This window comes from Primulina huaijiensis, chromosome 6 (genome assembly GCF_012295235.1).
Source record: "Primulina huaijiensis isolate GDHJ02 chromosome 6, ASM1229523v2, whole genome shotgun sequence".
Lineage (NCBI taxonomy): Eukaryota > Viridiplantae > Streptophyta > Magnoliopsida > Lamiales > Gesneriaceae > Primulina > Primulina huaijiensis.
Window position 1 is genome coordinate 10,324,206 of NC_133311.1, and position 25,489 is coordinate 10,349,694.

The window sequence follows — 25,489 nt, forward strand, 5'->3', positions numbered from 1 at the left end:
CCTCGTATGTTACCGACCGTAACATACCTTTCAAATATTACCAAAAGAAGATAGAAATGTGTAGGTGAGAAGTCTTGAACCTTCGAAGTCTAGTATAACTCAAGAACTCGGATCATTTATCAAACAGAGCAATTTCTGTACAAAATTCATAGTTACTTCAATAATGCTTCGAATCAAGATCCGTAAATTTCTTAACCGCAATATGCCATAAAAACATTTATTGAATCATTTTATCAAACACATGCCATGCGTGCTAAAGAGTTAAATCCTTTACTTTGTCATTGGCTTCAATTCTATTTTAAAATTCAAACCAACACAATTTCAACATCTCCAACATCTCAATATCTCAAATATCAACTCAAATATCAATTCTAAATTTCAACCCATTTCCAAACTTGGATAAAATATAACATACTTACACGATCTTGAAGATCTTGAAGAGAGGATCACAAATCTAACTTCATTTCATAATTTCCTTGAACAATTCTCCCATATATTGAAGAAGAAATGTAGAAAATGGAAGGAAGGAGGGTTTCGTTGGAAGAGAAATAAGAAAAATGAGGAAAATTATGATACCATTCGATTTTTATGCCTTCTCAACACCAAAACAAGTTTTTTGTACAAGTGCTGGGCGCCATGGCTCGTGTTTTGGTGCAGCCGCGCGCCCCTTGCTGCCAAAACACCAAAATTTCAGCAACCGGCAAGCTAGGGCGCTGGATCCTGCGCGATGGCGCGCGGAATTCTGCCAAAAACGAATTTTAAACATCCTAATTTGCAAAAGTGGTCAACATGAAATTGTAGCCCTATGTCTTGGCTTGCATCTCCAATTGGCCTCATGTCATTTGGAGGTCTAAGTAAAGAGTTATGCTCAATCTCCCAACATGTGTCATTGTAGGAACGACGATACGCACGACACACTTCGGGGCGCTTTTGGCTCGTCTTCCCTAATGATTTGACCAAAACTCAAAATAAGAAAGTTATACCCTTATGTCTTATCTTTCTAATAAAAGTGGCCTCACATCAATTGGATCAATATACAAAACATTATACTAAAAACCACAACTACTGGCACATTTTTCATATCGTTTCTGCACTTCCATTACCTATTTAGCTCAAATTCAACCTTTGATTCTACCCATCCATTATCTATTCCATTCTATAACATTCATTACCATTCATATCATAACGTAAAGCCATAAACCATCACAACTACTGCCACCATTTTATTTTTTTCAAAATTCGGGCATTATAATTCCTCCCCTCTAAAAATAGATTTCGTCCTCGAAATCAATCATCTCTTTCAAGTCTAAGATGTAATGATCAATACTGAAAATAAAACCGAGAATAGAAGCGTACTTCATTTGAATAACTCTGGATATTTATGTCTCATTTTATCTTCTTATTCCCAAGTTGCCTCTTCGACATCATGTCTGTTCCACTGTACTTTAATCAACGGTATCAATTTATTTCTGAGTTGCTTATCTTTTCTATCTAGAATTTTAATCGGTCTCTCAATGTAGCTCAAATTCTGATCTAACTCAATTTCATCGGGTGGAAGTACATGAGAAAGATCTGGATGATATTTCCTCAACATGGACACATGAAAAACATCATGAACACCTGATAACGCGGGAGGAAGAGCTAATCTATAAGCTAAATCACCAACATGTTCCAAAATCTCATATGGACCTATGAATCTCGGTGATAATTTACCCTTCTTTCCAAATCTAACTGTACCACGGAAAGGAGATATTTTCAGAAAAACTCTGTCACCTTTCTCAAAAATCAACGGCCGTCTCCTGATGTTCGCATACTTAGCCTGCCTATCCTGAGCAGCTCTCATACGACTCTGAATCAATTTCACCTTCTCTGTCATATCTCTTATCATATCAGGTCCTACAATTGGTGCTTCAGATAAATCGTCCCAATACAAAGGAGATCTACATTTCCTGCCATATAGTGCTTCAAATGGTGACATTCCAATGCTCACTTGATAACTGTTGTTATAAGAAAACTCGACAAGTGGTAACGAATCCTGCCAACCAATACCAAAATCCATCACTACAGCTCTCAACATATCCTCTAATGTCTGAATAGTACGTTCTGACTGTCCATCTGTCTGAGGATGATATGCTGTACTCAAATGCAAACGAGTACCAAGAGCCTCTTGTAAACTCTGCCAAAAATGAGAAGAAAATCTGGGATCACGATCTGATACAATTGACTTAGGCACACCATGCAATCTCAAAACTTCTCTGATGTACAATCTGGCCATCTGATCATGCCTATATGTCATCTGATAAGGAATGAAACACGAAGACTTAGTTAATCTGTCAACGATAACCCAAATTGCATCGCAACCCCTCGACGACCTCGGCAATTTCGTGACAAAGTCCATGGTGATATGGTCCCACTTCCATTCTGGAACCTTAAGGCTATGCAAAAGACCTCCTGGTCGCTTTCTTTCTGCTTTCACTTGTTGACAATTCAAACAACGAGATACAAATTCTGCTATGTCAGATTTCATTCTTTTCCACCAAAATTGTTTCTTCAAGTCATTGTACATCTTTTTACTTCCAGGGTGTACACTGAATTTACTGCAATGAGCATCACGCAAAATCTGCATCCTCAACTCTGAAATATTAGGAACTACAATACGATCATTCACAAACAAAATACCCTCATTATTGTCCTGAAATTCTGATCGATGTCCTGATTTAACGAGTTCAACTGATTTCTGAATGCTTTGATCCAACCTTTGGGCCTCTTTAATTTTTACAAACAACTCGGGCTCTGCCTGAATCATAAATACTCTTACATGTTGAGTATCTACCACAAAATCCAAATCAGAGAAACAACATTCTTCTACTAAATCAGATACAATGCTAGTGATCAAAGACATATTACATACTTTTCTGCTCAAAGCATCGGCTGCTGCATTAGATTTTCCTGGATAATATTTTATTTCGCAATCATAGTCTTTCAACAAGTCTAACCAACGTCTCTGTCTCATGTTCAACTCCGCTTGTGAAAAGAGGTATTTCAAACTCTTATGATCAGTGAATATCTCAAATTTCTCACCATACAAGTAGTGACGCCAAATCTTTAAGGCAAAAAACCACTGCTGCTAGTTCCAAGTCATGCACTGGGTATCTAGACTCATGTGGCTTCAACTGTCGTGAAGCATAGGCAACAACACGGCCATGCTGCATTAATACACAACCCAGTCCTTGATGTTAAGCATCAGTGTGCACTGTAAATCCTCCTACACCTGATGGAATAGTCAGAACTGGAGTACTAGTCAATCTCTGCTTAAGTTCAAAAAAACTAGCCTCACATGTATGTGACCAAATAAATGGTGCTTTCTTTTGTGTCAGCTGGGTAATTGGCCTCGCAATCTGTGAGAATCCTTCAATAAATCTACAATAGTAGCCTGCCAAACCCATAAAACTACGCACCTCAGGAACTGATGTTGGTCTAGACCAATTGATGACTGCCTCAACTTTACTCAAATCAACTGATATACCAGCCCTTGAAATCACATGTCCAAAGAAAACCACTCTATCCAACCAAAACTCACATTTGGATAATTTAGCATACAAATTTTCAGTTCTCAAAATCTGCAAAACAGCTCTCAATTGCTCGGCATGCTCAAATTCAGATTTTGAATAAATAAGAATATCATCAATGAATATCACAACAAATTGATCTATATACCTTTGAAACACACGGTTCATCAAATCCATAAATACCGCAGGTGCATTGGTCAACCCAAAAGGCATAACCAAAAATTCAAAATGCCCATACCTGGTACGAAAAGCAGTCTTAGGCACATCTGCCTCTCTAACTCTTAACTGATGATATCCAGATCTTAAATCAATCTTAGAATATACAGAAGAACCCTGCAACTGGTCAAAGAGATCATCAATCCTTGGCAAAGTATACTTATTCTTTACTGTGGCTTTATTCAACTGTCTATAATCGACACAAAGCCTCATAGACCCATCTTTCTTCTTCACGAATAAAACCGGAGCACCCCAAGGTGAAACACTTGGTCTTATATATCCTTTAGCCAATAGATCCTCAAGTTGTTCCTTTAGTTCCTTCAGTTCAATTGGCGCCATCCTATAAGGAGCTCTAGAAATAGGCTGTGTACCTGGCATCAACTCAATGTTGAACTCAATCTCTCGGACTGGAGGAAATCCTGGAATTTCATCTGGAAATACATCTGAAAATTCACTAACAATTGGAATATCTGCCAATTTAGGTACTGACCTTGAAATATCAATTGCATAAACCAAGAAACATTCTGCTCCTTTCTGCAACAAACGAGTCATGGACAAAACAGATATCAAAGGAATCTTAGCTCGAGAACCCTTACCATAGAATGTCCAGTGATCTGTCATATCAGGCCTAAACTTAACAATATTCTGAAAACAGTCTACAGTAGCCCTGTATCTTGTCAACATGTCAATATCAAGTATGCAGTCAAAATCAGACATCTCCAACACAATACAATCAAGCTCAATGACATTATCCTCATAACTAAATTCACAATCACTTATCATTTCAACTGACCTCATCACTTTGCCCACTGGAGTAGAAATAGATAATGTAGATGATAATGGCACAGATTGCGGTGAATGCAATGAGACAAAGTGCTCAGCTATGAAAGTATGTGATGCACCAGTATCCATCAAAACATAAGCAAGATAACCTGAGAGAAAACAATTACCTGCAATGACATTATCTGGAGCTTTATGTGCCTCATCCTCCGTGAGTGCAAAAACTCGACCCTGTTGTCTAGGTGGCTGTCCTACCCTGTGGCTACCACTCTGTTTGTTCTGATCTGATCGGTTTGATTGCTGATAAGAATGAACTGTAGGGTTCTGACGATTCTGGTGAGGTGTCTGTCTCGATGACCCCCACTCTGAGACATATCACTACCACGGTTAGTACACACTCGAGCATAGTGTCCCACCTGGTTACACGAGTGGCAAGCTCACGAGATTCCTCTACACTGATCGGTATAATGTCTACCACCACACTGACCACAACTCGAACTTGAATAATCAGTGCTCTGAACTGAACCAGACTGTCTCGATCCACTAAAACTCGAAAAATTACTGCCATGCCTCTTAAATTGCTTGCCTCTAGCCCGAAACTGCTCTCTTATGTTGCCACTGTTACCGCCATTATTACCCTGTCTGAACTGCTGTCTATACTGTGGCTGTTGGGGTCGTTGCATCTGAGAACCTCTCTACCTAATGATTCCGGTTTCAGCTCCCTTGGCTCGATCAAGAGCCTCAGCAAAAGTGTTAGGCCTTCCGGTATTAACCAAGGTAAAGATATCAGGGTTAAGACCATTTATGAAGTGATCGGCCTTAGCTTCTTCATCGGATGCTACATGAGGAGCAAATCTCAGTAAATTCGAGAACTTAGCAACATAGTCCTCAATATTCAAATTTCCCTGCTTTAAATTTGCAAACTCGGCTCCCCTATCTTTCCTGTAAGAGGTAGGAAAGAAACGCTGATAAAATTCAGATTTAAAAATATCCCATGTAACAATCATACCTCGACCCTCTAAAGATTTTTTAGTCATGATCCACCAACTCTTAGCAACATCCAATAACTGATGAACAATTAACTTGATTCTACGATCATCTGGATACTCAAGAGATTCAAATAATTGATCCATATTCTCCAACCAGTTCTCACACTCTAATGCATTCTCGGTACCCTTCAACATCGGTGGGTGCAAAGACTGAAATCTGGCTAACAGTATCTCCATCGAAGTCGGAGTTATATCCATCTGAGTATGAGTAGCACTGCCCTGATCTTGTGCCACCGGTACGTTCTGTCTATGTCTACCACGACCTCTACCTCGAGTAGCCATGTCTGATATAAAATAGATCAAACACATATAAAATCACAAAATCACAATCATCTCAATCTTGTATCAATCATCTCTGGCTCTCGAGACTCAACAATCTCAAAAATCTCGAATAAAACTCAACAATATAATATCTCAATTTAAATCATGTATTTCACATCATAGCACAATGAAAATGCTAACAAATATATCGCATGATCAATCAATTCTAACTGACTCGATCTACCCTGTTCCCAAATATCTTACGCTCTGATACCACCTAATGCGGGGCCACGGGTCCGATATCTAATGCTAATAATTATAATTGTAACANAAACAAGAGGTACTGGACATGCCGGTGAGTATAAACCCAGTATGATACAATCAATAATATATGAGAATTAAAGTGACAAATATTTCATATTAAATTCATAAAGATGCAATATAATGCAATGTATGATCTGAAGCTGTGGGCTATCAATAAATCTCAAGATCAAGTGAATCATCTGGTCATAGGGTACCCAAGGAAAGAGAATCCCCGAGCAACATCCACCGACTCATCCGCTCGAGGTGGGGTGCTGTGTTCTACAATCCCAGGACTATGGTGCGCATATAGAGAGTGTTCAGGCCATAGCAGCGACCTCCGCATACACTATGTCAACTCAAATATAGCCACATACGTCCAACAAATCAATAAATCAAGGCGACCTCCGCCATATCAAATCTGAATCAACAAGTGGCTCAATAAGCAATGTAATGATGCAAATCAATATCATCATTTCGATATTATAATAAACTCATCTCAAGGCCACAATCATCATCAAATCACAAGTAATTCATCGAGACATAGAATTTTCAATTTAAAATAAAAATGATACTTTTACCTCGTATGTTACCGACCGTAACATACCTTTCAAATATTACCAAAAGAAGATCGAAATGTGTAGATGAGAAGTCTTGAACCTTCGAAGTCTACTATAACTCAAGAACTCGGATCATTTATCAAAACAGAGCAATTTCTGTACAAAATTCATAGTTACTTCAATAATGCTTCGAATCAAGATCCGTAAATTTCTTAACCGCAATATGCCATAAAAACATTTATTGAATCATTTTATCAAACACACACCATGCGTGCTAAAGAGTTAACTCCTTTACTTTGTCATTGGCTTCAATTCCATTTTAAAATTCAAACCCATTTTAAAATTCAAACAACAACAATTTCAACATCTCCAACATCTCAATATCTCAAATATCAACTCAAATATCAATTCTAAATTTCAACCCATTTCCAAACTTGAATAACATGTAACACACTTACACCATCTTGAAGATCTTGAAGAGAGGATCACAATTCTAACTTCATTTCATAATTTCCTTGAACAATTCTCCCATATATTGAAGAAGAAATGTAGAAAATGGAAGGAAGGAGGGTTTCGTTGGAAGAGAAAGAAGAAAACTGAGGAAAATTATGATACCATTCGATTTTTATGCCTTCCCAACACAAAAAAACATTTTTTGTACAAGTGCTGGGCGCCATGGTGCGTGTTTTGGCGCAGCCGCGCGCCCCTTGCTGCCCAAACACCAAAATTTCAGCAACCGGCGCGCTAGGGCGCTGGATCCTGGGCGATGGCGCGGAATTCTGCCAAAAACAAATTTTTAACGTCCTAATTTGCAAAAGTGGTCAACATGAAAGTTGTAGTCCTATGTCTTGGCTTGCATCTCCAATTAGCCTCATGTCATCTGGAGGTCTGAGTAAAGAGTTATGCTCAATCTCCCAACATGTGTCATTGTAGGAACGACGATACGTACGACACACTTCGGGGCGCTTTTGGCTCGTCTTCCCAAATGATTTGACCAAAACTCAAAATAAAAAAGTTATGGCCTTATGTCTTATCTTTCTAATAAAAGTGGCCTCACATCAATTGGATCAATATACAAAACATTATGCTAAAAACCACAACTACTGCCACATTTTTCATACCGTTTCTGCACTTCCATTACCTATTTAGCTCAAATTCAACCTTTGATTCTACCCATCCATTATCTATTCCATTCTATAACATTCATTACCATTCATACTATAACGTAAAGCCATAAACCATCACAACTACTGTCACAATTTTATTTTTTTCAAAATTCGGGCATTACATGATTATCCCTAAAACGATATGTACAATTATAACATATGTAAGTTTCCATGATATATGATTAAGCTCGTTATCTTCTGGACTAAACTAGGCATAGCTCACACTATATTTTGGCTCTGAATTACCAAATGATTTCAAACATGAAGATGTCAAGTTTGAATCAAAATTTTTTTTAAAAAAAAAGGTTTTTTTTATAAAGATTTATTATTTTTCAAGTTCGAACTAACGAGGAGTGTAACTGATCGGGTTAAAGTAAAGTCGATATTTAAAAAAAAATTCAGATTCACATGCATGTCTAGTAAATTTTCGAGTTCTCGAGACACAACATTTGTCTTTTACTTCTTAATTATCATATTTCTCACACTCAAACATGAAGTTTTGGAAAAATAACTCATAGACCAAAAGTCAAAAGAGTGAAACTGACAACTCCAGAAGGAAATTGGTAGCTTCGACACCGTCGCACATTTCCATCACTTAATATGCGGCTCTCTTAAACCTAAAATCCTAGATCACACCAGTAATCATAGATATTGTTACTAAGAGAATATTGAATTAATTTTTTTAATTAGTGACAAAAGAGAATTTTTTATGTATTCACTTCCATTGATTTTTATTGAGTCTAATGTTTAATTTTTGCTTATCTAAAACGACAAATATACATTAAAATATATTTGAAATTCATGAATTTGAAATATATCTATCCAAGTACAGCCTTATGGTTCTTTTATAAGTTATTTGATTTATTTGTTATTTTTCACAAATATAAAAGAAAATATATATAATATTTAAATATGGTTGTATTTTTTTTCGTTAATGCCACAAATTCGTAAATGTGATTATCCCTAAAACGATATGTCAAATTTTGAATGTCTTAAATGCAGCTTGGACTGGACTATTTCTATTTAGTGCTGCTTGGTAGTACAATTATAACATATATAAGTTTCCACGATATATGATTAAGCCCGTTGTCTTGTGGGCTAAACTAGGCTTAGCCCACACTATATTTTTGGCTCTGAATTACCAAAAGGATTTCAAACATGAAGATGTCAAGTTTGAATCAAATTTTTTTTAAAAAAAAATAGGTTTTTATAAATATTTATTATTTTTCAAGTTCGAACTAACGAGAAGTGTAACTGATCGAGTTAAAGTACAGTCGACATTTAAAAAAATTCCGATTCACATGCATGTCTAGTAAATTTTCGAGTTCGAGACACAACATTTGTCTCAATATAGTGTTGGGGATCGATATAGAGTTAAATAAAAATATCTAATTAATGATATGATAATCTAAAAAATTTATAATATTAGATATTATAATAATTTAAAAATATGTAATATTTTAAAATTTTGAATATAATATAAATTTATATAAATACAAAAGATACTCTTATTACAGATAACATATTGGCCTAGCTGTCAATAATTAAACATTATAATAATCAAAACGTATAACTATTAAAATACCCAATATACCCTACTTCAACGATTATTATAACTCATGATGATTTATAAAACCATTAGCACTAAAAAAAATCTTACAAAAATATCACCAAAGCTCATTATAACTAATGCACAAAAGATCATTGATAAGCTTGAGTGTCATAGAGATTTAAGAGATTTTATTTTATCATATTCGTGTTTATCATGAATTTTATTCCTTATTTTGTGCTTATCTGAATTAATTTTATATTATTTGTATATTTGACCAAAAGATGGTTAAACTTAATTTGGAGATAAGATCAAAGAATCTTGATAATTAAAGAAATAATTGATGAAGAATTTTTCTTTATTTTCCAAGGTAATTGTACAAAATTTCAAAGATAACAAAATACCAAAAGTAAGTCTTATATTTTATTTATAAAATTAACAGTGGGTCTTAAAGTTTTTGAAGAAAATCTGGACAAATCTTAATAGAGTGTTGGGGATCGATATAGAGTTTAGAGGGGGGAGAGGAATAAACTCGTTCTTTTGTTGGACGTTTTTGCAAAGGTGCTAGAATCTTGTTTGAGATTATAGCTTATCTTGTTCGAATATATATCCAACATATCACAATAACTAGTGCGAAAACGATCTGATGGTTTGGGGTGAAAACAATAAAATAGTAGGCAGTAGACAATGGTTGTTTCTGGAAGTTCGAAAATGAAATATTCTACGTCTCCCCTTCTTCTGTTTCTAGAAGGTATCGTTAAAAGACTTTGGTTTTTACAGTACAACTCTTGCACACACCCACTTCAGTAGGACTTACCTTTAGCCTACTGAAACTCTTAGTTTCACAACACAGTATAATGAATACAACACTACAAGAAAAGTTGGTTTCTGCAGCGTGCAATGTGCGCCGCGGAAGGATATCCGCGGCGTGCAATGCACGCTGCGACACATGCTGTAAAGTTAAAAGTCGTATTAAGTTTGAAACTATTGGCAGCGTGCGGTTTAAGCTGCGGTTTACTCTAATAACGACGTGCAAAGTGTGCTATTGATAGTTATCTTTCAGCAGCGTGCCGCGCATGCTATGTTTAAATGTATCAACGTCATGCAAAACATGTTGTTGATATGTTGTTGATAAGGTGAGCTCACATGTTCAACATTGTACAATCTGTGATGTCTATTTGGTTTATCAGCAACGTGCATCACATTAAATTTTCGATCAATGCATCACAACAAAGTAGTTATCTCTCGATCATGAAGATTTATCACACCACATCCAACCAATCACAAGATTTAAAGCAAAATAATAAGATAACATAAAAACTAAGTAATTAATGTCAATTCTCCATTATCCAATAAGACAAAAAACTTGATAAAGTCGACAAAATACTCATTCATATGATGGTTTGATGCAATAGTGTCTGTAACTCTAGAACTAATAGGATCTGTATCAGTCACACAAAACGATAAATTTAGAAAACCATACTACTGTGCTTCCAACTGCATCATCCAGAAAAATCATTTCAGAATTCGGTTGAATTAAGTCTACCTGCTCCACAAGAACTCTATCAACCCAAACTTTCCAACAAGATCCACCAAGAAGAACGTGATGCACTTTTACCGTTGGATCTGTGAATGCAATTCGACCTTCAGCAACAACTCCATCACCACACCAATGAAGCAACTTACATTTAGTATTTTCAGGTATATCTCCATGACTCACATTCTTTAAATTTGACTGCATATAAACCATACAAAGTATTAATTATGTCATATATATTTTATAACAAATGTGGTTTAGATAACACAAACTTTTAAGATAGTTACCCGAGATGCAACTTGATGTTGGTTCACATTATCAGCATTACCACTTTTTTTGGGACGATTGATATCACAGCCGCTGCCAATATCATTCCCAATCCCAATACTGCCACCACTACCAACCTACATATTGATATAAATAAAAAAATATGTCAAACAACAAATCTCCAATGTAAGAAGACAATACACAAATTATTATGACCACATCAACCAAATTAAACATAATACAAATTATTATGACCACATCAACGACATCACTAAACAAGAATTCTCAACAGCATCAATACAAATTATTTTATCGAATGTCGTTTAGTTACTAACCTGTTCTTGCTCATTTTGTTGCCTCATATTTTGGAAAACAATTAACCTCATTTGTTGCACTTCTTGTTGAAGGTTGTGCATCATACTTTGAAGTTGTTTAAAAGTTTCATTTTGTTGCAAAGATGCTCCAACTTTTGAAGGTGTAACTCCAAAGCCCATTCCACGCACTCTACCTCGAATTTCCTTCCCAAATACAAGGCTAATTGCATCCTCAGCAATGTTAGTAGTGTTTTGAGATTCAGGTGCACATTCTTCTATTTCTTTCTGCAAATAACAAACAAATAATTTTCTAGAAAATAATGAATTTAAGTTTACCAGTTTTTTCTGAAAGAAAAAATTTTATTACCATTTTTTCTCCAACAGCTTCACCACTAAGTTGTCCATTTTTCTTCTTATGGCCTTCCACCCATACTTTTGTTCTTGTAATTGGTATATCAGCAGAACTTGTTTTCTCCTGCAGTATGAGGCATATAGAAATATATGAAAAATCCATTAGGAACATAATTCAAAAAATGTATCATTACAATTAAAAAAAGAAAACTTTGAAAAGAACTTTTCATAAGGTTTTTCAAATAATAAAAATTACCATAATGTGAGCCAAACGGGCATAACCTCTCCTGCTCATTGTGTGGTTGTATCTTTGCTTTCCCTTCATTGCCTTAAATTTTTAACTCTTTTCATGAAAAGAAAAAAACATATAACATATTCTTATATAATTGATTAGTCACATGATTACTAAAAAATACAGTTGTGCTTCACTATCTTGTGCTTCACCACTTCTGATTTGTGAATTTATTTGCTAGGAAGCTACCACCGACTAAATAAAAAATGATAATTGGACTAAGAATTTCGTAACATCAGGTCAAGAACAACCGAAAAAAATCAGTGTGTAACTCAATTAATGAACAATACAAACTGTCACAAACAACAATAAACAACAGCACAAAAAAATCCATAACAATGAATTGATACTTACTTGAAATGGTGGTGATAGCGTCTTCTTTACGAACAAGTCTCATTGGTTTTGATCCATAAATTCGGGCTTCAAAAGACAAAGATCTCGTGAAGCCACTCGACTATCATCAACTTCTCGTATAAGTATTTGGAGTTTGGACTTTCTATCATGCCACAATTTACCTAACTTTTGAAAGATTGAATGTTTCTCCCACTCTTCAACTTTATAGTTCAACTACACATTAAGAAGCATAAAAAAGTTTCTACATTTTGTTATAAAATAGGAATAAAAATACAATGATAAGCATTACCTGAAGACAACGCCACATCTTATTCTTCATTTCCTCGTCTAAGTCCTTCCATCGACCTAATGTGTATGGCACAATTTCTTTTACCACGCAACCTAGAAAAGTGGCATACTTGACCGAATTATCTCCAATTGCCTGTCCAAACTCATTACGTTCCAGATTTTTGGGCTGTTGTTGGCCACTAACCAATTTAAACTTTGATGGACCTCGTCTTTTTTTCTTATTAGTGTTGGCGTCATCAATTAGCTCTTTATCATGCAAATATTCCGATGAATTAGGTGGAGTGTTGGAGTCCACTCTCGATACCTTATTAGCTATATTTTCCTACAAAATAGCACAAAGATATATTATCATGTAAAAATAAGACTTTATTAAAATTAAAATAAACCAAAATTAACAAAATAACAAAACATCACCTGAACTTCATCAACATATACCTTGCTTCGTTTTTGGCCCAATCTGTTCATTTTTTAATGCTGTATATGAAGATATAGTCAAACATGTAATATAACATGATAATTCAGTGAAAATAAAAAGAAAATAGACAAATATATTGCAACAGTAAATAAAGTGCAATGGAACCTTTTAAATTAACTATAAAATCTACAACCAAAATTTTCAATCACGGATCAGTCACGTCAATTCCCTCACACTCATTTCTGGCATACGGTTCTTTCTCGGTAATGTTAATCTCAAGTGTGGACACATCAAGAGGTGTGGATAATGTATAGGTTTCCTCTTCAAGCAAATTCATGTTATGCATACCCCGAGGCGGCTCTTTCAGCAACACATACCAGTTTGATTCGTCATTTTCTCTAGAATAGAATACTTGTTTTGCTTGTGATGCTAAAATGAAAGGATCGCCTTCAAAAGTTCTTAGACCTTGGTGTAAGTTGAAGTGTAAAACCTTCTTCCATTTTGATTCCAGTTTCATGATTTGCCCAATCACACCTAAAAACGGGAACTTTGAAAGAATAGTAATCTAGTAAAACAATATCTCGTATAACTCCATAGTATAATACTCTTCCAACAGTATGTGAATAATCATTCACACTAGACTGACAAACAGTATCTGCTTTAATCGAAACACCATTATCTTGTGTCGACCTTTCAACATCAATTGTGTGGAATCGATATCCATTTATAATATAACCCATATAAGATATAACATGTTTTCTTAGACCATGTGCTAGCCATTGAATTCTGTCTGATGAGTTATCGCAAACATGTTTTGATAACCATTGAGCAAATGTTTCATGTGTCGCTTCTGTAACAATGTTTCATTAATTAAGAAACGACGATCTGTTTGTTTAAGCTCCTCAATATGCATCCTATTTAAAATCATTAAAGGGTGATTATTAGAATATATGAATTGTGTAATAGACAAAGGCAAATATGATATGTAATTAGCTATACTCACTGTAAGTAAGGCTCAACTTCAGCAGTATTGAACAACACATATCGATGTGCAGCTTGCAACACATGGTCTTCTAAAATTTTTTCTTTTCCTTGAGAAATTGAGTGACATTCCACTAATCCATTCTCCAAATCCTGATTCCGATTAGAACGGATACCAATACTAGCCGCTTTTTCTATATAAGCACTACAAAATCGCGTTCATTCTTCTACAAGGTAACACTCAGCTATGCAACCCTATGGCCTTGCTCGGTTCTTCACATACTCTTTAAGTGTTTTCATAAATCTAAATAACAAAACAAATTTCACATGAAAGTAGTGTTTGTAGCAAATTTAAATTATATGTATAACATAATATTGGTCTAAAAATAATTTAATATCTATTACCTTTCAAATGGATACATCCAACGGAATTGGACAGGCCCACACAAGCGAGCCTCTCTTGCTAAATGAATTGTCAAATGAACCGAGATAGTGAAAAAAACGGGTGAAAAGTACTTTTCCAACATGCATAGAGTTTCAGCAATATTCTCCTCGAGTTGTTCTAAACGGTTCCTGTCTAACACTCTTTGACATAATTCATTGTAAAATGCACACAACAGAAATAGAGCACTACATGGACCTTTAGGTAAAAGATTTCTCAATGCTACTGATAGCAATTGTTGCATTAGAACATGACAATCATGAGATTTCAGGCCAATAAGCTTATTATCTTCTAAAGAAACACAGTTACCAATATTTGAGCTATAGCCATCGGGTAACTTTATTTTCTTCAATCTAGAGAAAAATGCATTCATCTCTTTTTTAGACAATTTGTAAGGTGCAGCAGGCAAGTGATACATATTTTCACCTTTCTCTTGAGGATGTAATTCTTTTCTAATGTTTAAGTGCATCAAATCTTTGCGAGCATTCACACCATCTTTGGATTTTTTCTTCACATTTAACAATGTGCCTATGATATTTTCGCAGACATTCTTTTCAACATGCATCATATCTAAGTTATGACGTAGCAGCAGTCCCTGCACATAACCATTAACACATTTCATAGTGTTGGTTCAGGATTCATAAAAATTTACGGGAAAAAAAAATTTATAAAACTTGATGAATAGAGTGCAAAATAACTCACACTCCAGTATGGCAAACTGAAAAAATTTGACTTCTTCTTCCACATTTGATCTGATTTTTGTACATTTTTTGAACTATCATGTGTCTTTCTCTTTTTCTTTGCATTATTGATATTCTTACTCCTTTTCTTTTTTCCCCAGTCATTTTCAATGACTTTTACCTCATTGAGAATTTCTAAATCAGTAAAAGGCCTCGGTTTTCCTTTTCTCTCTTTTTTCCCATTAAACCATTTCTTTTTCTCACGAAATGGATGATCAGGTGCAAGAAATCTTCGGTGGCCTAAGTATGAAAACTTTCTACTGTACTTAAGCCACATAGAACATATGTCTTCACCACATATTGGGCAACCAAATTTCCCTTTTGTGGCACATCCAGCTAGGTTACCATAAGCTGGAAAATCATTGATTGTCCACATCAATATAGCCTTCAGATTGAACATTGACTTGCTAAATGCATCAAATGCCTCCACACCTATGTCCCACAACTCCTTCAAATCCTCCACAAGAGGTTCCAAGTACACCTCTATATCATTTCCCCGTTGTTAACATAAGATTTTCCTTCGACATGCACTTCAATGGAGGAAGATTGTAATTGACCAAGATAACCGGCCAACAACTATATCTGGAACTAAGGTCACCAAAAGGGTTGAATCCATCTGTTGCAAGACCAAGACGAAGATTTCTAGGATATGATGCAAAAGCAAGCCACTTGTGATTTATTGTATCCCAAGCTACTGAATCAACTGGATGACACATCATATGATCTTGACTTTTGTGATTGGAGTGCCAAATCAAATCTTCAGCCATTTCTTCTGATTTAAACATCTTTTTAAATCTTGGTATCACAGGAAAATACCTTAGCACCTTTTCAGGAACTCCTTTACGAACTTTGAAGGTAACTTTGTACACCTTCCATCTTGAGGAACCGCACTTTGGACATGAGTCTAATTCTTTGAGCTCCTTTCTAAATAAACAACAATCGTTTGGGCAAGCATGAATCTTCTCATATCCTAAATCAAATGGTTTCAACAACTTTTTCATTGAGTAAACATTTTGTGGAAGTGTGGTTTTTTCTGGAAGCATGTCACCTAAGATCTTAAGGAGCTCATTGAAACTACTGTCAGTGTGACCATTGGTAGACTTGTAATTGTATAATGTGATAGATGCTGACAACTTAGTAAAAGACGTACATCCAGGGAAGAGAGGAGTTTCTGCATCTTCTAATAAATTAGCAAACTCATAATCTCTTGTGTCAGACGTATTGTGTCCAACCTCTTCATCTGAGACAAATACATCCCTATATAAGTGAAAATGCCTCTCTAATTTCATCCTCCGCTTCTTGAACTCCTCCTAAACTACCTTCACCTTCAAATTTTGGGGTATCAATTTCACCATGGAAGAACCAAATCATGTAAGAAGGATCGAACCCCTTGATAATTAAGTGCTCATACACTTTGTCAAATGTCACATACTTCTTATTTTTACAACGTATGCAAGGACATAATATTACGTCACGTGTTTCGGCTTAGTCCTTGGCTTGTGCAAGAAATTTTTGAACCCCTTCTTCATACTCGGGTACAAGTCTTGAAGGCAAATGAATCCATTCTTTATCCATTTCGTAAATGACCCAAACCTGGATCCTTGTATAATTAATCAGAAGGCCATAATTAATGACTGATAAAAATAATTGAGTCGTGTTTCATAAATAAAAGTTTGGGAATTTTAGTAGGGGAATGTTAATGAATTTGTTTGTATTATTTACTTACTGATAAACAAAAAAAAACTTATGTTCTCAATTTACAAAAAAAAAAATTTACATTTTTGCTTAATAAAAAAATATTATAAAAACCTATTTTTAGTAGATTTGATTCATTATCTGTATAAAAAAAAATCATTTTAAAAAGCTTAATTTTATTTTATTTAAATATTAGTTTTTACTATCCCAAACTCATTGTCTTTAAATGCAGATAATTTCCAAAATAATTTGTTTGTATTATTTACTTACTGAGACATCATTAAGTTGAAATAATTTGTTTGTATTATTTACTTACTTCTTTTTTATTTGTCTTTATTTTTATTTTTTTTACGATAAAAAAAATAAATTCTTTCAATAACATGCATCATTAATTGGCCCTTAGGTGGTGGAGGCAGGGGATGGGAAGTGTGTGCTTTTTTGATTAAGAAATCTATTTTTTTCAACTTCATGAACTTATGTACAGAAGAATGCATCCAATTTTCACAGTAAAACCAAATCTAAGAATCTAATGTTGTCCCAAAACATTTTTTCTCTTTTACTATAATAAATTTCATTTACACCAGAAAATTTAATTAAATAATCATAAATCAGCGAAAAGTACGCAATAAAAACGAATGGAACCTGTGTTTCTGGGTGAGCAGCTTGTTCCCGATGATCTTAAGTGCTGCCACGAGTTGAACTAGAACTGTAATGCAAGCAAACAAAGCAATTGATTGAAAAGCCATAATTTTTGTGTCACTAGAGAAAAAAAAAAAGAGAAACACACAAATTAAGGGATGCTTATGCAAAATATCCCCACATCCACGAGCAACACATCCACAATGTATCTTCAATAAACAAAAGAAAATATCATAAAATGCAGTCAAGACAAGTAGTTCATATAAGCTGCATGCAAGTCAAAAACTAAATGTATGGTTCATATCTCTTTGCTGCCTTCAATGTATTGTATTCTTTGACCTGTATCAGTCCTAGATCAATTATATATTCTGGAAACCTCTTCCCTGGACCAAAGATCTTAGCAAAATTTCTTATTTTCCCCAGCTTACTGAACTTACTGTTGCTCTTTGATCATCCTTGCTAGTTGAGGTTTGGCTTGGTTGATAAATATCTGAGCAACACCAATGTATTTGAGCATTCGGGGAAGGTGTACTCAGTTTTTGAGAATCATATACCTCAAGAAATTGATCCTTTAACACTGGAAACTCACGGCAATTGGGACATCAATGGAAGTTGGAACAGGCCATTCACTAGTCACCCCAACGTAGCTCCTTAACCCATTACCGAGCATTAAGAAATCTTTCTTTTAGCTGATGGAAAGAGATTACTTCACAAGGTGGATCTAAAGCTGAAAAGGTGTTGCCTTTTCCATGAAATAGGCATAACGAAAAAGTAATACTTATTTGCCCGAAAATCTTCATCATCACTAGAAATTGAATTGATACTTTGAATATACGCGTTACTTAAGGAAACAATCGGTATTGACAGATTGATAAAAAGAAACGAAACAAGAAAAGAAGAAGCATTAACTAGAAAAACAAAATAAATGATTTACTTTAAGGAAACTACGCTAATTGACTATGAATCATAACCAAACGAAGAGGATGAGCTTACCTTAGCCCTCATACCAACAAAAATTTCAGAATCTCGATTCGAAATCCCCCAATATTCTGGTTCAGGTGGTTTTAACTCAAACCGATGAAATCGTAGATTTGGAAGGAGCCCAGGTACACCGGTTGTGGGCTAACAAAATATTCTCGACGATGAGACAGCGGTGGTAGAAGGAGCCGACGATGACTGAAGCGATAAACTTACTCCACAGAAAACCGACGGTTTGTTAAAATTACGAAGAAGTTTGTTAAAATTCTGACGATGAAATTGTTGATTTGAATGCAAAGGTTCAAAAATTAGAATTTTAACAGGATTTGGCGATGATGGAGACGATAGAGGAAGGAGGAGGGTTTTGATCGGGAGAAAAAAGAGAGGCGCGTTTATTTGGGGATTTGGCGCCTTTCTCATTGTAAAGTACTAATTTTATTGCTAATACTCACAGCATGCATTGTGCACGATAAATGTAATTTTTTACAGCTTACTAAATGCACGTCGTTGAAACAAAAAGCTTTAACCACACACTTTCCGGCACGTCGTTGATAAGTATATTTACAGCGTTTTTGTTCTGCACGTCGTGGTTGGTGTAAGGTGCAACCACATTAACGGCGTGCATTTTAAAGCATGCCTTTAAAAATTACATTAACGACGTGCATTAAATGCACGTCGTTAATGTCGTGCCGCAAAAAACCATTTTTCTTGTAGTGCAACAAAGTTTTAGAAAAGACTCTTTTTCAGATTACAGACTCTTCTCAATAAGATGTAGTAAAGTGAATAGTTTGTGAAGAGATTAAGAAACAGCAGCACAAGATGATCTCAGAAGATCAAATAATTGCTATAACGAGTGTGCTGCTTTTCTGTATCTTTGAGCTTGAGGATAAAGAGTAGTTCTTTGGTTGCTCAAAATAACGTTGGATAGATAATGTATTCCTTGATAATAATGATCGTTGTTTTCTATATAGGGTTGATCCTTATATATGTAGAAAACTTTGAATCCAACGTCTATAAGTAAAACGGCTTCTTGACTCTGAGTGAATCAGCTTTATCACCTAAAAAGGGTGTTGCAGAAAGCTTCAGAATAATCAGTCTTTATTTTATACCAAAACTAGTAAGGAGCGTTAAATGTCTTTGTACAGCATTAATGATGCAATTAATACTAGTATTAGGTAAAGCAACGGTAATATTTAAGACTTGTAACGATCAAACAAAAGAAGTTAAGTTCTGCTTCTGTTTAAGCTAAGTTCTGCTTCTGCTTTTTATAATCCGTTTAAGTACTCGAAAAGTACTGCTTCTGTTTAAGCGATACGAGAGCTTCTGCTTTTTATACTGTCTTCTGATTTTACTATCACGTCCTACTGGTTTTGACTCTCATCACCACAATTAAATTAAGTCTAACAATTTCCCTCTTTGTGGTGATGCCAAAACCTACATGTTAGTAACGATGAAGAACAACAGTTATAACAAAAAGTAGCTAGCAATTATAACAAGATATTTGATAAGTAAATAAATAAAAGAGTTTAAAAAAGAGTTTATTCATCAGTGTCAATATCTCTGAACATCGTTTCCTCGTCCTGAGGATCTAGATTTCTGAAAGAAGATTCTGCATGATGTCTGCCATCTCCATGTTAGAGTAGGTGCCCGGCAAGCCAACTTGTGGCTCGGGCTTTATTGACTCTAATGTAAAACAATATTTATTTTAATAATATTTTACGATTTTATTCGATTATGGCATTATACTTTATCTGTATACCATGCAAGCTGCATAGATAAAGTCTCTTGAATATATAATAGGTACCATGAGGTCTGCGTCACAACGTAAGATCATGAAACTCATTAAGAAGTGTACCGTATATTTTAAACAGGTTCCTAGTCGATTCAGCCGCCTAAAACAAGGATAAAGGTCGCTCGAGCCTGAGACTAGCATCTGTGATGTAAACGTCATGTTTCATTGGCAAGGGCATGGAGATGTCCATTCACACAGATGGGTGATCATGTGATGATGCACTGAACAACCCTCCGGCGGACTGTCCAAGTGGTTCTCACTTATCGAGTGAAATAGTCTGCAGTTATGGTTGTATACCATTAGTCCTTTGACCCGGTACAATGTAGGGGCTATACGTACTAGCATGCACTTTGATCCTTTTACTGACTCCATCGAGGGTCATCAGGTGGGGAGGTTGGGTGTAGTTTCGAAATACGTAGGAGCAAATGCATTGTAGTCGGGGATTCATCGTTCGCCTACGGGTGAAAATATCCTTTGTTATCTGATGAGTTAATAGTGCAAGGAGACTCTGGCCCAAGCAAGAAATGTGCTTTAGGGAAAGGTGTTTTCCTAGTTGCACATACCATGCCACTATTAGTACTCAAAGATAAATCGCATCGTTATCGAATTCATATGTAACTCTCGATATACCAATGGTTGCAGATTCGATTGGGATATTTGTGTTGAAGGGACCGTACTGTACGCTAACCACGACTAAAGGTTCTAGCAGGCACTATCAGTGATATCTAGGGGATCATGGAGCGATACTACTAGACGCTCTTACCATGATCCGATGGGTGCAATCAGAAATGAGTTCTGACATTCTTGACCAAAGAGTTGATGAAAAGGATGGGGTTACTAGGGTAAACCCGAATAAAAATAAATGTTATTCTGAATCACATGGAGATGTGAACCCACAGCTAGCTGTATTCCTGAACCATTGAGGATCACACAAGTATCGGATTCTGTGTTCCCGTTGAGATAGTCAAATTTCAAGGAGTTGGAATTTGGCGACTATAGTGTGATGGAGATCAAACAAGAAGCTTATAAAGGAGTTTATGAGTTGATTCCATATGATGGAAGAAATGGAATTTGGCATGATTGCTAAATAAGGAAAGAGAGTGGAACTGTCTGTTTTGTGAAGGAGTTCACTAAAACTGGCAGCTGCCCAATATGGTAAGTGAAAATTTTGATCTTCGAAATTTTCAATTTTCATTATATGAACAAGATTTGTATCCTTGACATATCGGCGCTCTCGGATCGTCGATCGGGGTTATAATGAGTTCGAAATCATTTATTTAGTGAATTGAGAATTTACTAATTAAATGGTGGTGCTAGTAGTAGTGACTACTAACATGAACAAATTCTCATAAATATTCTAGAGGAGTCTAGAGTTAAATTAATCAAGGATTTAATTTATAAATTAAATAATGGTTATTTAATTTTATATACATATACATGTATATATTTTATATGGTGATATAAAATAAGTGTATATGATATTATTATATAAGGTATTATTAAAGGTTAATAAATACATTATATATTAATAATATGAGAATTTAAATATAATGAAATTATTAGAGTCTTTGTGGGAGAGGGACTCCTAATTAGATTAGGAGTCTCGCTCTATAAATACACTATTAGGGCTCATTGTTGAGGGATGAATAATTTTTCACACAAAACATAAGAAAATTCTTTCCTTTTCTTCACATAACCCACGGCCACATCATGTTTTTTATGGAAGAAAAATTTTGGCCAAAAGCAAATATGATTTGCTTAATTATGGATTAAGAATCTATAATTTTGGTTAATGATTTATTAAGAAAAAATTAGCATAAAATCATGATTTTGAATCATATATGTCGCGGCCAAAACTCAATTGAATGGAAAAAAGGTTTCGGACAATTTTTTTCTTCTTCCACCGCCGCGCCGCTTCGTCTCCGAATTTTAGAAATTCGGAGGCTACAGTCTCAACGCACAAATTGTTTGTGATTTCTAGTGCAATCCAAGCGAGGAACAAAGTTTCTGATCGTGGACCTAATTAGGGATCAAATTGAAGAGACGTTCGTAGGGAATCACAAGAAGGGCTATATCCGCCTCAAACCGGAATAGTTTGGACTCCGGCGTTAAGAACGCAAAGGTATAATTATTTAAACATCCTATGAATGGTTTTAAACACACGACACCCAAGAACAAAAATTTTAAACTTCCGCTGCATCTTGGGTGCGAGAATACGATGTCCCAACACTCCAGTCCTGTCTTCTGATTCCCCCTTTTTGGCATCATTAACTTGAATTCGAGTGAGTAAGTCATCCAGATATGGTGTTTGATTCGAAACTCGTTCATTAAGAGCAAGAAGAGATTGAGATTGGGACTCAATATTGGTATCAATAAGTTCAAGTTTCGAATCCATAGCTTCAACTTTGTTGGAGACAGAGAAAATAGACGAATCATGATCAGAGACAATTTTAGTGATCTCAGCTTGACCGAGCAAGATGTTACTCTGATTTGTGAAAACAGATTGTCTGAAAATACTGGTTTCAACATGGATCTTGGCCAACGATTCTGCCATGCGATTGACTTCTTCAGAAATATGTTCACGGAAGAATTTGGTGGCTTTAACTTCTCCAGCATGTTCATAAGACAAATGTTTTACTATTTCCGAGAGACCGTTGAGATTCCTTTGCAGAATATCTATATGAAATTCAAGATCAAACTGGTCTTCTGGGGATGGAGATCTTTCTAAAAGATGCTGTTTGATTTCTTCAATATGAGCAATGTGAGCAGGTGAACCACAAGGAGGGATGATCATTATACAGTTACTGGATTTGCAAGTTAGTGTATTAAATCCACGAATTTACCAATGAACGCTCATTCGGGGGAGGAAACGAATATCTATCAAATCATCAAAGCTTTAACAGACACACTGACCTCAGTCAAGTATAAAAGAATATTCATATGAAACCATCCAACAAGCACCATCAAATATCAAATCTCAACCAATAATTTTAGGGGCCACAAATGACTATGGTTTTACAAGCCACATAATGCCAAACATAGTATCGTGCTCAAAACCTCAGAATCAAAATCAAAATCCAATAATATTAACGTATTCAAGTATCATAGCTCAATGTGCATGTCATGTATCAATATATGTATAAAATGATGTGTGTTAACAAAATATTTATTTTATGCATCGATCTATCAATTATGAATGTCATGTATCTCACGTCAAATCAAATAGGGCACATTGACATATAATTTCATTCGAATCAATCAATCATATATCAAATAACAAGGATATCTCATGCATGTCGTATGTTACTTGGTCGCAACATACCTCATTTCTCCATCTTTAGTTTAATGTGTCTTTATTTGTAAATAGGATGTCAGTGCATAAATCAATCTACATAATCCAAAAATTAATTTCCAATTAAATAATTCGTTCATATTCAACTCTAATAACATATTTAATTTATCAATTTGGTTTACACTATTCACTTTAACATTTACATTATTAGGATAATTATTTATATTATAGATCCTAATAATTTATTCTTATACAACCATTAAGATACAATAAATTTAAAATAAAAAATTCAAGTTCTAGAATTGTTTTGAAACTTTGAAAATTCATATAAAATTAAAATCACAACATGACTCAAATATGAATTTGAAATTAAGTTTTTTGGTAGCTATTCTACTGCATATATTTGTTTCACATTCAAATACATGCTATTACATTAATTCAATAGTTGAAAAAAATCCAAGATAAAATTATCTCAAAAGAATGCTATCCACACGAGGATTCTGAATACATCGTTCGTTTGGGTTTTGGCAATGTTTCGAGGCAGTTTTGGGTTATATAACTAAAACTCATTCTTCTCTTTTCTTTCTAATGTTGAAAGCAAATGAAAATGATGAAATTCCTTAAAAAATGATTATAGGCCTTAAATATCGTGCAGATAAGGAGGTGGGGCACGAACATGCGGGCTTGCGCCTCTTGCACATAGTTTGAAGAGCGAGTGCGTACCTTGTTCTATCCGAAACTTTATTTTTCACTTTGAATTAGCAGAAGTAACCGATAAGAAAATTTTAGATTTATATCTTGCTTTCATATTCCGTGACTTCACTCAATTTGAAAATCAGACAAAAACGTTATGCACATTCTACTAATTTGTGTCATTGTCGAAACTTCAAAACACACCATACATTTTGGGGTGATGTTGTCCCTATTTCTAAAACGATTTGTACAAAACTCAAAACATAAGAATTGTAATGCTATGTATTATCTTTCTAATAAATTTGGTTTCATCTCCTTTAAATTAATATTCATATTATTATACTAGAAACTGTAATGGGTATCACTTTTATTTTACGATTTAGTGTATTTTTCAAACATTAATCAAATCCTATCAAACCTTCGTTCCAACAACATATTTTTCACTTTCATTTTATATAACTAATATACTCAATCATATGACAAAAATAAGATAATCATAGATTGTCGAGAATCAAAATATGATTTACGATAATACGGTGTGAGGGTCTTACACAATGGAAATGAATTTCATGATTTTGATTGAGCATGACAGTATTCGATATGTTGAAAATTGTTGATTGTGTCATTTTTGTGGTGAATCATTTAATATTTTTCTACTATATTTTTATTCTTTGATTTGTTCAAGGACGAACAAAAATTGAGTGTGGGTGATTGATAAGTCTGAATCTTATAGAAAGTTTATTTTATTATATTTGTGTTCATGAAATTTTTATTCCTTATTTTGTGCTTATATGAATTAATTTTATATTATTTGTAGATTTGACCAAAAAGATGATAAATCTTAATTTTTGAGATAATATCAAGAAATCTTGATAATTAAGGAAATAATTGATGAAGAGTTTTTTTTTTTTCAAGGTGATTGTACAAAACTTCAAAGATAACAAAATATCAAAAGAAACGGAATAAAAT

General features: G+C 34.7%; 2 protein-coding genes and 1 long non-coding RNA gene across 5 annotated transcripts; all 3 read right to left on the reverse strand.

Annotated features, from left to right (window-relative positions):
- Positions 1–10,827: 10,827 nt before the first annotated feature.
- On the reverse strand, positions 10,828–12,282 carry LOC140978659 (uncharacterized). Of its 3 annotated transcripts, none has more exons than XM_073443855.1 (5): positions 12,176–12,282; positions 11,936–12,043; positions 11,590–11,853; positions 11,275–11,391; positions 10,828–11,185 (listed from the first exon to the last, which is right to left on the reverse strand). In XM_073443855.1, the coding sequence occupies exons 1-5, from the start codon at positions 12,242–12,244 to the stop codon at positions 10,898–10,900; spliced, it is 846 nt and encodes a 281-aa protein (XP_073299956.1). In that variant the 5' UTR covers positions 12,245–12,282; the 3' UTR covers positions 10,828–10,897. The 3 variants fall into 3 exon arrangements, with proteins under 3 accessions (XP_073299956.1, XP_073299958.1, XP_073299957.1); XM_073443857.1 differs by having other exon boundaries at positions 10,939–11,185; positions 11,316–11,391; XM_073443856.1 differs by having other exon boundaries at positions 10,955–11,076.
- Positions 12,283–12,541: 259 nt separating this feature from the next.
- LOC140978660 (uncharacterized) lies at positions 12,542–19,137 on the reverse strand. Its single transcript, XR_012175595.1, has 4 exons — positions 18,759–19,137; positions 17,769–17,832; positions 12,855–13,327; positions 12,542–12,778 (listed from the first exon to the last, which is right to left on the reverse strand). It is a non-coding gene; the product is annotated as an uncharacterized lncRNA (long non-coding RNA).
- Positions 14,406–15,927, reverse strand: LOC140978658 (uncharacterized). Its single transcript, XM_073443854.1, has 3 exons — positions 15,394–15,927; positions 14,655–15,286; positions 14,406–14,553 (listed from the first exon to the last, which is right to left on the reverse strand). The coding sequence occupies exons 1-3, from the start codon at positions 15,829–15,831 to the stop codon at positions 14,505–14,507; spliced, it is 1,119 nt and encodes a 372-aa protein (XP_073299955.1). The 5' UTR covers positions 15,832–15,927; the 3' UTR covers positions 14,406–14,504.
- Positions 19,138–25,489: the final 6,352 nt, after the last annotated feature.

What these genes read in the sequence shown, in the direction of transcription:
- LOC140978659 (XM_073443855.1), bottom strand. Translation starts at nt 12,244, where the DNA reads ATGAAGGGAAAGCAAAGATACAACCACACAATGAGCAGGAGAGGTTAT. An exon ending in CCCGTTTGGCTCACATTATG is followed by an intron (nt 12,044 to 12,175) that starts GTAATTTTTATT and finishes CTCATACTGCAG; the next exon opens with GAGAAAACAAGTTCTGCTGA. An exon ending in AACAAAATGAGCAAGAACAG is followed by an intron (nt 11,392 to 11,589) that starts GTTAGTAACTAA and finishes ATCAATATGTAG; the next exon opens with GTTGGTAGTGGTGGCAGTAT.
- LOC140978658 (XM_073443854.1), bottom strand. Translation starts at nt 15,831, where the DNA reads ATGTTCAATCTGAAGGCTATATTGATGTGGACAATCAATGATTTTCCA. An exon ending in TCAGTTTGCCATACTGGAGT is followed by an intron (nt 15,287 to 15,393) that starts GTGAGTTATTTT and finishes GGTTATGTGCAG; the next exon opens with GGACTGCTGCTACGTCATAA. An exon ending in TGGATGTATCCATTTGAAAG is followed by an intron (nt 14,554 to 14,654) that starts GTAATAGATATT and finishes TTTGTTATTTAG; the next exon opens with ATTTATGAAAACACTTAAAG.